Source organism: Octodon degus, unplaced genomic scaffold (genome assembly GCF_000260255.1).
Source record: "Octodon degus isolate 3935 unplaced genomic scaffold, OctDeg1.0 scaffold00234, whole genome shotgun sequence".
Classification (NCBI taxonomy): domain Eukaryota; kingdom Metazoa; phylum Chordata; class Mammalia; order Rodentia; family Octodontidae; genus Octodon; species Octodon degus.
Genome location: NW_004524810.1, coordinates 1,717,639 through 1,730,470, shown reverse-complemented (window position 1 = coordinate 1,730,470; position 12,832 = coordinate 1,717,639). Strand labels below are relative to the sequence as shown.

Genomic DNA, 12,832 nt, shown 5'->3' with positions numbered 1-12,832 from the left:
AGAGCTGGGATTACAGACATGCGCCACCATGTCCAGTCTCAATGGCTATCTCAGTGTACCCTGGGGGTGAAGCCAGCAAGGCAGCCCCAGGGATCAAATCCCCAGCCCCCTGTGCCTGCTTGCAGGCGCTTTAATCCACTGAGCCATTTGGCCTGACTTTGCTTTTTATTTCTCATGTGCTACTCATTACATAAATGTGCGCGCACACACACACACACACACACACACACACACACACACACGCACAGCTGGATTCAGCATCTTATAACCATGCCCACTATTTTAAATACTTCTATTTCCTTTTATTGACAATTATTTGGCACCTTCAAATGTGCATGGTGTAATTAATGGAAAGGAGCAAAAGAAAATTAATTGTCATAATTAAAGTGTAGAGGAAATGTGACTTAGCTGTCTTAAGTTGGACCCTTAAATGTGGGTTATTAGAATTGGCCGCTAGCCTTTTGTCTGGGAAATTTGTTTAGCTGAGTACTTTTGCTTTCATTCAGATGAATGTTGCTGTTGCTTTTATTTTCCTAATACAGGAAGTAGTAACTCCCATTATTGTATTAAGCTGTTTCCTTTCTACGACACTTTTGCAAGCTGGGTCTGCACAGTTCCTCTGTCATGCTGGTCTTATATTTTGTGTTTGCTTCCTGAAACTGTTTAAGCATTGATAGAAAGTGTTAGCACGTTGGTGCAGCCTTACGAGAGAAAGGTTACCAGAGAGAATGCCTGAAAACGTTCTTCCCTCTAGAGAAGCTTTCGGGACTTTGTGATGCTGCGTGCTGCTAATACGCGATGCTTTTCATAACCAATTTTAATGAAGGACTGCTGGCTTTGGGGTTAGAAATACAATGCCCTGGAGTTCTCGTTTCTGGCTGGGGATTTCAATGCGGCTTTCATCGGGCAGGGCTTGAAAACATTTCCGTCTCACGGCTCCTCGTCGGTACCCAGCCAGCTGGACCTCTTCTGTTCTTTAGCCTGAGCTCTTGTTCATGTCCCAGAGAAAATGCTGTCACTGCTGACCTGGAGGGAGGCTGAAGGATTAAGCGGTGGACTTCAAAAGAACTTGAAGAATTCATTTCCACCTCCCTCCACTAGGTTGGCTTTGTCATCAAACCTTGGGGAGAATACTGTCCATTCCTTCAGAATGTCCTGTGTCCGAGAGTCACACAGAGGAACAGGTTTTCAGAAAAGAGGGGCATGGGATTTGTCCCAGGAGCTCTCAGAGTTCCCTTTTGCCTCTTTCCATCTTTAGTGTGTACAGTCTTTTGTAAGAAACAAGTTCTATCTGTGGTTTTTTCTGTTTTCCTTGCTATATAGCAAGAGTATTTAGCTTCATTGGCCTAAAAACTCCTTGCTTCAAGATACACCCCTTGAAAATGTTTTAAATGGCTAGTGATGATGATTGTACAGCTTTGTGCATATGCTATGAATCTTTGTATAATTTGAAAATGTTCAGAATCTATGGCATATAATTATATTTCAGTTAGGCTAGTGTGTAGACTTGTATGCATGTGTGTTTATGTACAAGAAGTGTGCGCATGTGCTTGTGTGTGTGTGCGTGCACATGAAATTCCCACTGGGCCTCGAGTCCAGTATTTAATAGAGAAGCCCCTTTGATCATATTAATTTTGCTTGTGGTTTTATAAATCTTTTCACATTATTCCCCTGAGCCTTTAAATCTCCCAGCTAAAGAGATCTAACTCTTACCAGTTTAACCTTCGTGCTTTCACTTACCAACCAACAAGCACATATTTAGCTCCTCTCCCAGCTGCACAAGCCAAACTGTTATAGAGACAATGGTGATGTACGGAGAGAGGCAGAGTTGTCACCGGAATTATTAATAATAAATTAAAGCAGAAATTGGAAGCGCAGTCATTCTGTGTGGAAAGCACAATAGTGTCTTAACTGTGACTGTGGTGACAGGGAGCCAACAATTGAGTCCCTGCTAATGGCCCAACAGGGGAAGGGGTTGAAAAGAAGGAATGAGTGGTTTACATTACAAAGAGATTGTCTGAGAGCTGTTCAAGTGTGGTCAGGAGGGGAGGTCAGGCTGGAGACAGAAGGGCCGATAACATGGGGCTGTCAAGGGCATCTCAGGGGTTTAGGCAGGGGCTGTGGCAGCTCCACACCGCCCGCTGCAGCAGCCGCGTCCTGGCCCTGCGGAGTGCTGAGTGATAAAAAGGAAGCACAAAGAGAAGATAATTGAGTGAAACGGGCCTGGGCAAGTGGCACAGAATCTCAAAGCGAGTCCTGGGAGCCATCAGAAGCTTGGCTAAAAATACACCTGGCTTCACTGTGACCAGAGATGACTATTCTGTGAAGGAATAAATCTATGTGAGGCACGCGAGAGCGTGTGTGTGTGTGTGTGTGTGTGTGTGTGTGAAGTGATGTGACTGGCAGATCTATTGAAAATAATATGCCCTTGACATCTGTTCAACTTCTGGTCACGACCACTCATTTCCAGAACACACACACATACACACATATTCACACTCACACACACTGCTTTTACTTGACATGTGGGGGTATAGTTTAAAAATCTTGACCACCGAGCCACAGCCCATATCCATTGTCCGTTTGTTTAGTTTCTGTTCATATTCACATTTTCCACTCCAGTCCAGGCTGTGGCCAAGGATCATACATTGCATTTAGTTGTCATGCCTTGGAGTGACTAAAAGGACGAAAGGATTTGATCAAACAAATGGGACCAAGTGTTAACAATTGCTGAATCTGAGTACAGGAATGTTCTCCTTGTGTGACGTGACCCTGCCTGCCCCTTCATCCTGGCCGCACAATGCCTGGGGTCTTGCCTGCTACCCTGAAGCACCAGAGGCCCCCTTTCTGTTCCTTAAATGAGCAAGTTACTCCCACCTTTGGGCTGTTGCTCGCAGGGCCCCTTCTCTCTGAGCTGCACGGAGCTGGCTCTTTCTTGTCATTCAGCTCTCAGTCGAAATGTCACTTCCAGGATAGCAGATAACTTTCCATCCTTCCATTCTAATGGTCTGCCTAGGCTTATTGCTAGCTGATAATTCTGTCTTATTCCATCGCGGATCCAAAACACCCCAGCGCAGGCACTTCGGAGGCACTCAGAAACTATTTCTTCAATGAACTATTTCTTCATTTAAATGTTTAGGAGCAGCAGTTACTAAAATGATGGCAATATCTTACAGCTGTGCTTTATGTAAGAAGAGATAGTACAGTACTCAGGAACATATACTCAAAGATCTTGATCCTATATTTGAATATTGGTGAGCAAATGCGCTTCTCTATATTTGAAGTTAAGTCTTTAAGACGCGCCACTCTAATAAGCTGTTTTTAATCCTGAATACCTACATAAATTATATTGGTAAGAGGACATGTGCTCTGTGTAGATACATGACTCTAGTTAGAGAAGTAGTATGAGTAGAAAGTCTATGAAAATAATAAAATAATAAATCATCATTTTAGAGCAATTGAATTAGGAGTAAGTTTCCCAAACCTTATATACATGGTACTGTTATTTTTCTGATTTCAAAAAAAAAAAAAAAAATCTGGAGAGAAAAAAAAACAATACAGAATAGATATGGTTAAATATTAATAAGGGTAAAAATGCATTTTGGAGTTGGAAGGATTCTCTCAAAGTTAGCATGCTTAGTAAAGCTTTACAGAAAATAGTGGTTATTGATCTGGGCTTTCAAAAGATCCTTAGGACTTTGGACAAACAGAATGAACAAAGATCGCCAGGGGATAAGAACCAGACAGAGAACGCGGGGAGAAGGGTGTAATGGAATGAAAGCTCGTGTCCAAGGGGTGGTGGGAGGACAGCTGGGAGAGTTAAGACAGGCTCACATTTTAGAAGGTCTTTAAAATCAGGCAAAGAGTGTTATAGGCTAGAACTGGAAAGAACTAAAGAGCTACTATAAGTTCTTTTAACTTACATTTTTATTAGTACGCAGTTGAGGTGCAGAATGCTCCCCTTCTTGAGCGGAGCTGCGACATGTACATAAGGCATCTTACTCCCTTCCTCACTCACTTCCCCTCCTCTCCGCCCACTATTGCAAGTTCTTGAGGGAAAAGCTGACTTGAGGGCAAGGTGTTCTAGGAAAATTGCACAGGGTCAAACAGACCTTGCAGTGAGGCATGGGACACTGGTGACCATCTGGTGTCCATGGCAGATTCCAGAATCGGTCACAGTGCTGCTCTGCGTGGACACAGCTTTCACGCGCTCTTCGCTGGTCTGCCCAGCACCCATCGCTAATTAATCCGAGTTGGCCATGGCTCCCTCCCCCGCCTCCTCCTCCGCACATGGACGCTGCAGGCAGAAACCAGGAAGGAGGAAGACAGAAGAGACGAGAAGGTCTGAAGGAGAAACACCTGGTCTTCAGCAGTTCTGAGACGGATTAGTAGCTTGAGAGCTTTATTTTGTATTCATAGTTTTATATTTTAATTGGAACCAGAAAGAAATATTTTTGTACAATTCTTATTTGTTAAAGAACTGTTGTTTTTCCTTTTGGGGTCTTTGGCACTGGTATACAGTTTGTAGGCAGTTGGATTTAAAAAAAAAAATCTTTCCTTAAATATTTAATGAATCTTGAAAAGAGTATCTCCAACAAATAATGTGCAAAAATTCCCAGATAAACCCCCAATCCACCCATGCCCACTTTAATCAACAAAGACTTGGACACACCTGTTCCGTTCATGGGTGGGAGGTAAGTTGTCAGAATGTGTTAAGATACTATTTGGAGCTTTTTAAAAAAAGGTTTTGTTTTCTGTTATTTTTCTAAAGCAGTTTTTAGATTGCAAAATGGCAAACAAGATTAAAAATAAAATGAAATTGTCTCATCCTCGGTGGTGGCAGCGGGGGGAGGCCTCCACTCCGTCAGTGTGTGGGCTGAAAGCAGAACAAAATGTTTATCTTAGCTGAGTGTTGAAGTTTGAAAAAAAGTTAGCAATAGCTAGCAGGCCTTCCCTTGAATAACTTATCACAAAAGGAGAAACATAAACCTACTGGCAAGGGGAGTGTCCTTTCCAAGCTAGGACTCTTGTTTCTGAGTGGGAGCTGAAAACATCGATGCCTTCCCATCTCTGGTTTCATTTCTGTCCACTTGATTGGTTTAGGTTGACATCAGATAACTCTGATTCAGAGTTTGGTTGTTGGGACCAATAGTGTCGATTTTTTTTGGATGACAGTTCTCTTTTTTTCTTTCATTTTCTTTTTCTTTGTCTCTGGCACATGATCAAGAGCTTACAAGACCCTATGAAAAAGCTAGTTGAGAAAGAAGAGAAGAAGAGGATCGCCCAGCAGGATAGCACAGAGGCAGCAGGCCAGGAGCCAAGTCAGTAAGTCCCAGCTCCCTTCTCTGACATGGTCTCCCTGTCAAAGGTAAGGGCAGCATGGTCCCTGCTGTCCCAGTCCAGTGAGGTCCCCAATACAGCTGCCATTTCACTTCCTGATGCCTCAGGAAGTGAACGTTGAGACCACACTCTTCAGCACATGTTCCCACCAGCCCCTGCCTCGTCTAGCCCAGTAGAAGACCCACTCATAGGGTCCACAAAAGGGGCACGCTTTCAAAAGGCTGGCTGGGCAAGAAAGGGCGGCCTGCCTGTCTGTCCTGCAGCCTTAGCCCCAGTTGTGTGTTCTCCCTGGTTCTTGCCCCTGCTTGGCCCCTTTCTCATCAGCATTCACAAGGTGCTGTGCTGGACAGGAAGCGTCCCAGGATTTTGTCTCATAAAAGCTGATGGCTTCCAAATTGGCCTTAGTATCACACACACATCGCTGAGAGATTGTCCTGCAGAGGTATTGGGCCGTGACTTTTTGACTTTTAGTTTTTTGAAGATTGCTTCCACTACTATACTGAGGTGGGCTTTTCAGTGTGTGTGGCCCATGGTTCTTAATCCCAAATAATGAGGAAGTTGACATGGGAATCGGGGTCCTGGGCTCTGGAGATGGCAATGCCCAAGGGGGTGCAGTGTGACCTGGCTAGCCTGGGGAATGCGAGGGGGATGGTTTTCCTTCGCTGCTCCTTGTCCATGTGCACGAAAACTGCAGATGAAAATTTTATGGTAAAGCAGGTTTCTATTTTTTACTATATTTCCAAATAAAATTTGAGATTTTTTTTCTTACAGAAATATCTGTTGCTGATCTCCTTTTGTAATTTTAATGAAAGTGAGGCCTGGAGGGGCCTGGTCCCCAGGAGAGGAGTAAGCCCAGCTCCTCCTTTTCACCATAGAGGTCAAAGCAGTCAAAGCATGAGTAAAGCACCTACAACTTTCTTGAGTTCTTTTAATAGATTTTACAGTTCTTAAATATTTTACTACTTTTAAAAGCTCAAAAAGTATGTAATCCAGTCACTATTTGAAATGACAATGAAAAACTGATAAGAACTGTAGTCAGAAATAGCAGCTAAAGATGATCCTCAGAACTAGGACTCTTATATTTTTCATGTAGCAGTGATGAGTCTGTCTTTAAAGGCACGGGAAGAGTTTGAAGAGGTGACCGTCCAGCTGGATTCAACAATGACCCTGCTTTCAGCTTCCTGCAAATTGACTCATCTCTTTAGTAGCACCAGGACTCAATAAACCACCATTCAGCCTTCAGTTTTGTATTATTACTCTTTTCCCCCAAATAAAATCAAACAGCCTTGGAGGAACGATCAAGTATGCCAACCCCTATCTACCCACCCTTGTTTTATCTGCCATTACAGAGTAGCCACTGAGCAGGAAAATGGTAAAGCGTAATCTACACGATACTCCCATCACCATGGGCAGGACCGCTAGGGCTTGTCCTCCCGGTTGGTCTTATTTGGAGGGAAAACATACTACAACTGTACATGTGTATCCTAGCGATCCACAACTGCGTGTCTTGATGCTTACAGAGTATTTGCCTTGTGAGGAAATAAAACTCAGTTAGATGATACAAAAATGCAAGAGAAAACCAACAATTTTCCCCTTTAGAAAAGTCTAAAATATAAATGACCTTTCATTTCATGTTTGTGGTGTACGTGGGTGTTCTGATCAAAGTAATAGATACTGTACTGAAAATCTGTTTCATAAAGACAACCTATGCAGAATTTAATGACTGAACTTTTTTTAATTTTAAGATTAATTTCATTAGAAGATGAAAACCAGTGCAAGGAGTCCTCCAGTTTTAACAGTAAGTTCTGATTTTCATTTAGAATTGTTTCTCAAATACCACCTTAGCACTCAACTAACCAAACTCGTTTTCTTCTTCGCCAAACTCCCTCTAGACCTTTCTTCTTTGCCAGTCGAGAAAGGAAAATATTCACTTGCTTTCTGTTTCAACCCTAAATGTCTAAATATCAACAGTGTCAACCCAGTTACACTGCTGAGAGTTGCCACATATTTTGAACCAGAAAATGAAATGCTTGGAAGCCAGCCCTTCCAAGGGGCAGAAAACAAGTTCTTTCTACAAGGGATTGAACAGTTTCTGCTGTTGCATTTCGTGGTTCTATCTGCCAGGTGGGCTCTGAGGAGTCTTGGTAAGGTCATATTATTGCCCCAGGAGGGATTGGTGCTTTGTGATTTGTGGGTGTGCAGTGGTTCTTGTTAGGGACAGATGTGGGGACTTCAGACCTGGCTCTGCTGAGCTGCCTGTAGTGAGTGGCACTGTGTCCCTTGGGTGATCTGAACCTGACGTCTTAGGAAAAAGAGTCCAGCCACTGGGAGATGACAGTGTGTAATAAAGGGCTCCCAGCTATGTCTGCACCATGAATCATGGCCAGGTTTGGTTTTTTGTTTTGTTTTGTTTTGTTTTGTTTTTGTTTTTTTAAGTTGGCTCTTCACCTCAGATCGAGTAGTGCACATGGAAAACAATGGTAGAAGTGATGTGATGGAATGCTGAGCCCTTCTCTCACTGGCACTCGAAATGCTTGGAGATGCAGGGGAATGATTTATAGGTGTTAGGAAGAGAACGAGAATCACCAGGCCTCTGTTTAGCAGGTCCTTCTGGGGACCTACTTAGTCCCACCTGCCTTTCCCTGCACTAGGTCGCCTTTATCAAAGACAGCAGGGGTCAGAGCAGAGCCTACATTCCCCTGTAGGCTCACCTACCATTCTGCCCCTCAGCCTCTCTCCTGATGCTGACTTCCTGCTTTGCCAAACACTTGTCCCATGATTTTTTTTCTCCCCCTACTTCCCTGCTATCCATTTGCCTGTCTCTGTGTCCTATGGGCCTTTCAGAAAAAGCCACCACTTGGCTGTGTTATCCCCTCGTGCACGCCTGCTCTCATGTATTCGTGGACCTGTGCATTTGCTCAGCAGGTATTTCCTGAGCGCTGCCTCTTACCTGTTTGGACATAGGCACAGGTTGGGGCTTGCAGGGAAATCAGATGATAGCCTAATAGTTACACAGTCGGGCAACTCCAGCGTTGATGAACACCACTAGGGAGCCGTGCAAAGCTCTAGACAGCAAAACAAGAAACAGCCTGGGCAAAGGCTGTGAGGGAAGGAGGATCGGGCAGAGGGCAGAAGAACGATACGCCAGAGCATCAGAGGGTGCAGCGGCTGGGCCTGATCCTGCTGCCCCTAGAAGAGCTCTCTGCATCGATCCCAGCCCTCCTGCCCCAGTGTCTTTCCATGGACCCGCAGCATGAATCATTCATATTGTGGGGATCGAGATCATAGGATAAATTCAGTTCTGTAGAAAAAATGGAAAGTCCAGTCTATTGTGTCTTTGTGCAAGTAGCAAATCTATGCAGATTCTTTTTCCATATGGTGTATGACTTTGCAGAAGAAAATGTAAGTTTTTCTCTTGCCTTGAGCAGTGTGTGCATGGTATTTGCATAATATTTTGAGATTTTAAATGTCTGGCACTTTTTTATATATATACACAGAATAGAATTCTTTATAATGAAGTGATATCTGCCTTTTTTTCTGTGATCTGTAGAAAATCTAACAAGCACTTGAGCAAACTTTGAAAACTGTACCACTGCACACACAAAGAGAGACATGCAATTTATTGTTCAGAGCAGTTCTAGGTTCCTGGAAGCAGCACAAAGTAGTGATTTCCCATATAAGCCCTAACCCCACATATGCATAGGCTTCCCCACTGTCAGCATTTGCTACCAAAATGGTATATTTGTTAGCCAATGAACCAGGATGGACACATCATTACCTCTTAAAGTCCATAGTTTACACAGATTTGACTTTTCATGTTAGATGTTTTATGGATATTAAATTTTTAAATGCCATATATCTGCCACTGCAATACCATACAAAATATTTTCACTACCTAAAATATTTTCTGTATTCTACCTCTCCATCCCACTCTTCCCCTAAGTCCTTGGCAACCACTGAGGCTTTTACTGTCTCCATAGTTTTGCCTTTTCCAAAATGTCATACTGTGGAAATCACAGAGTAGGCAGCATTTTCAAATTGGCTCCTTTCATTTAGTAATCTGGCTTATTTCAGCCAGACCCATCTGGCTGACGTTCATGACCAACATCAAATAATAGGCAAATCACTTAAGTCACTCACTTGTCCACGGATGGAGAATGGTTAGGCCTGTGTCATATAATTTTCTGAGTTACCTGTCAAACAAAGCAGAGATTCAGAGCTCATGCTGCATTTGCCGAGAGCCAACAGCTGGGGTAAAATGTAATCTGAGGACTCCTACTTGTGCATGAGTGAGTTTGTGGATGCTGTTGATCCCAAAAGCTGTTCATTTCCATTACACTGCAATTGTCTATGAACATGCCAACCTTCGGAATTGGTGATAACCAGTTGCCTATGTTGTATTTCAGCTGAAGATGGAAAAAGTATTTTATCTGCTTTAGACAAAAGCTATCCCCAGAATGCATGCTCAGGTAATCTAGATTAAGGCAAGCTACTCAATTTAAGTAATTCAACTCAAACTTACAAAATAAAACTAACTCACTGTTTCTTTTCTTTCCCCTCCTCTTGAAGAACCTATGGATGAACTGTTAGACATGAAACCTGAGGAAGGTGGTAAGATTCATACATTTTTTTGAGGTTATAATTTAATTTTACTTCCCTTTTTAAACAAAAGAAAGTCTAATATCTGTCTTTTTAATAGCCTTACAGTACTGCACAAAGTAGATTTGGGGGAGTCATAGTCTTTCTTTTTTGGCAGCTCAGTTTGGGGGGCGGGTCTGGCACAGCATGTGCTGCTGGGAACGAACAGCGGTCCCTGCTGCTTGCCTAGGCAAGCGCTTTAGACCGCTAAGCTATCTCACCAGCCCCTGGGGGAGTAACAGCCTTTAGAAATCTCTTGCATGTGCCTAAATGTGGATCTGACATTGTTACTATATTTAATTTCATAATGTCCCAACTACTAAAGCCAAGTTATATAGAAGTCACATGCTGTAGTAGAACACCACCTTTCAGAATGAGACCCATGTTAATTTAAATACACATTCCCCCATAAACAACCTCTACGACCTTCAGTAGTGTGCTTGATTCTTGAACTCCCTAGGCCATGGGTGGCCTCATTTGTAAAAAAGGAACCCATGGCAGCACCCTCCCTGGGTTAAGACTAGAGATCAAGTGTGAAGGATACTGTGTGCTCTCTCAAATAGAACACTTTTGAAATGCTAAGCAGCTGGGACAGCACCACTAGAATATGCCAAGATGGTCTATTCTGCTGCATCTCCACTGAGCCTTAGTGCAGGGGTGAGTCTGGCTGGCTGGCTTCCATCCTTGAGCTCGCCAGACCTGAAATCTCATACTGAGAAGCCTCCTAAAAGAATTTCTAGAAATGTGGACGTGGATAGGACACGGACAGAATTAGATGATGCCAAGAAACTGGGCATCGCCTCTACCCTCTATCTTACAAGGTTTCCTTTTAATGATTTACCAGAGTCTGAAAGCCTGACACGATGAGCTGAACATCAGACCATTCCCTGCCCTGGTGACTGGCGCAGGCTACTCTGGTCCCACAGGGTTTCTACTGCACAGAAATGGGCCTCAGCCATCCCGTCAGCCTCAGTTCATCAGGGAAGACAGCACAGGCTAAGCTTGATGGGCTTTAACTCACAGAACATGGAAGGAAAGAAGTCTCTGGGAAATACAGAAGTCATTGATTAAAGGTTTCTCAGAAGTGGGAACTCGCCACGCTTTGGTGGTGTTTCCAGGGTTGAGGAATATAAGTTTATGAGCAAACATCTGCTTTCCGTATCAGTGTCTTACTGGAAGTCACAGGCTGCATGATGCTTCATGAATGTCTGTGTGAATGTCATCAAAATGACTAGTTGTTTGTAAATATTGAAATCATACTGGTAATGAAATTAGTAAGTGTGCAGTTGGTGTGCGTTGCCACACATGCCCCCATTTTGTTCAGTTCCCCAATGGTTTAAAAATAGATTGTTTTCATGGAATAAAGTTGTCATTTACAGATTATCTTTTGTGGAGAGGGTGAAACATTTTAATCCTACTGAAATGACATAAAGAGACCAATACAAGCCCTAGGTACTAACCACCAAGTGGCAGCAAGTGTTTTTCTTTTTTTAAAAAATAATTTTATCGAGAAACAAATAGCAGTGAGACCGTTTCAAAACCAATTACTAGCACAGTTTCAGTAATTAATACATTTGCATATTGTTCTCTTAGTGGTTATTCACTGTACAAGATGCAGACATGATATCCTATCCACAAACACTATTAGAACAAACCTCTCTATTCATTGAATTAAGAGAAAGTAGCTGTATATCTATCCTAACTATTTTGTATATACAGATACAATATACAGATACAAAATAGTCCTTCATTTATATCCCCTTGTTTGTTTCATTTTGTCAGCGATAGGTATTTCTTTGCCATTTAAATATTGTGGGTGCGTGAATTCAGCAAAATATTCCAGTATAGTCCAGTAGTCCATCTAGTGGGTTATCCGTAGGACTGGCAATGTCAGAAGTTGTTGACTTGAGCCTTTTACAGCTCAGCATATTAATACGACTTTACTTTTTATGCCTCGTTGTTATACCTTTCTGCTGGATGGTTAAGACCAAGATAAAGCAAGACCTATATAACAAGAAAAGCTTTTGTATCTGACAAGGTCAGTCGAATCCCCTCAGGATTTACCCTGAAACCCTGTGCCACAGTTTGTAGATCTTTTGTCAGTGGCAGCAAGTCTTAACCATTATCAAATGCATTTATCATCATGCAGTGATTCAGTATAATCAATTTTTTTGTGGTAGGAACCTCGGCCGTGGGACTGATCTATAGCCCCAGCTCTTCTTTATTATTGAGATAGTAGATTGTTTAGTTTCCCAGGCTGGTTCAAATTTGCTGTCCTCCTGTCTCAGGCTCCTAGATTGCTGGGATTACAGCAATAAACTCTCAAGTCCCGCTCCCGTATGTTTTGTTGGGGTGAGGAATGAGACAGAGTCTTGCTACATAGTCTAGGCGGGCCTGAAACTCATTCTGTATCCTGGGCCAGCCTTGTACTCATGGGGATTCTCCTGCCTCATCCTCACAAGTGCTTGGTTTAGAGGTGTTTGTATCCGCCACCCACCTACCAATATCTTTGTCATGTGATTTGTTTCTGGCTTTCACAATCACCCTTATTGAATTTTGTTATTTTAATAAATTTTATTTTTTATGTTTTTGATAGAGGATCTCACTTCGCAGCCTGGACTCGTAGTAATCCTTCTATTTTCAGCCTCCCCAGCACTGGGATTACAGACTGCGCCACCACACCCAGTCTCAATCGCTGTCTCAGTGCACCTGGGACAAGACTGGCAAGGCACATAGTACCGGAGATCAAAGCCTGGTCCTTGCACTTGCCTAGGCAGGCACTTAGTCTGCTGAGCTATCACCGTATCCCTGGATTTGATTTTTGAAAAGTATGTTCACATCTGTACAAAAAAAA

The 12,832-nt window shown here is 42.9% G+C and overlaps 1 protein-coding gene across 4 annotated transcripts in view; it reads left to right on the top strand.

The window, feature by feature from the left end:
- Ica1 (islet cell autoantigen 1) overlaps positions 1–12,832 on the top strand; it is a 148,757-nt gene that overhangs the window by 115,204 nt on the left and 20,721 nt on the right. For all 4 annotated transcript variants that reach the window (XM_023705977.1, XM_023705975.1, XM_023705976.1 and 1 more), the window contains exons 9-12: positions 5,228–5,325; positions 7,086–7,138; positions 9,747–9,809; positions 9,910–9,951. In XM_023705977.1, the coding sequence (XP_023561745.1) occupies positions 5,228–5,325; positions 7,086–7,138; positions 9,747–9,809; positions 9,910–9,951 (256 nt within the window). The remainder of the gene's footprint in view (positions 1–5,227; positions 5,326–7,085; positions 7,139–9,746; positions 9,810–9,909; positions 9,952–12,832) is intronic.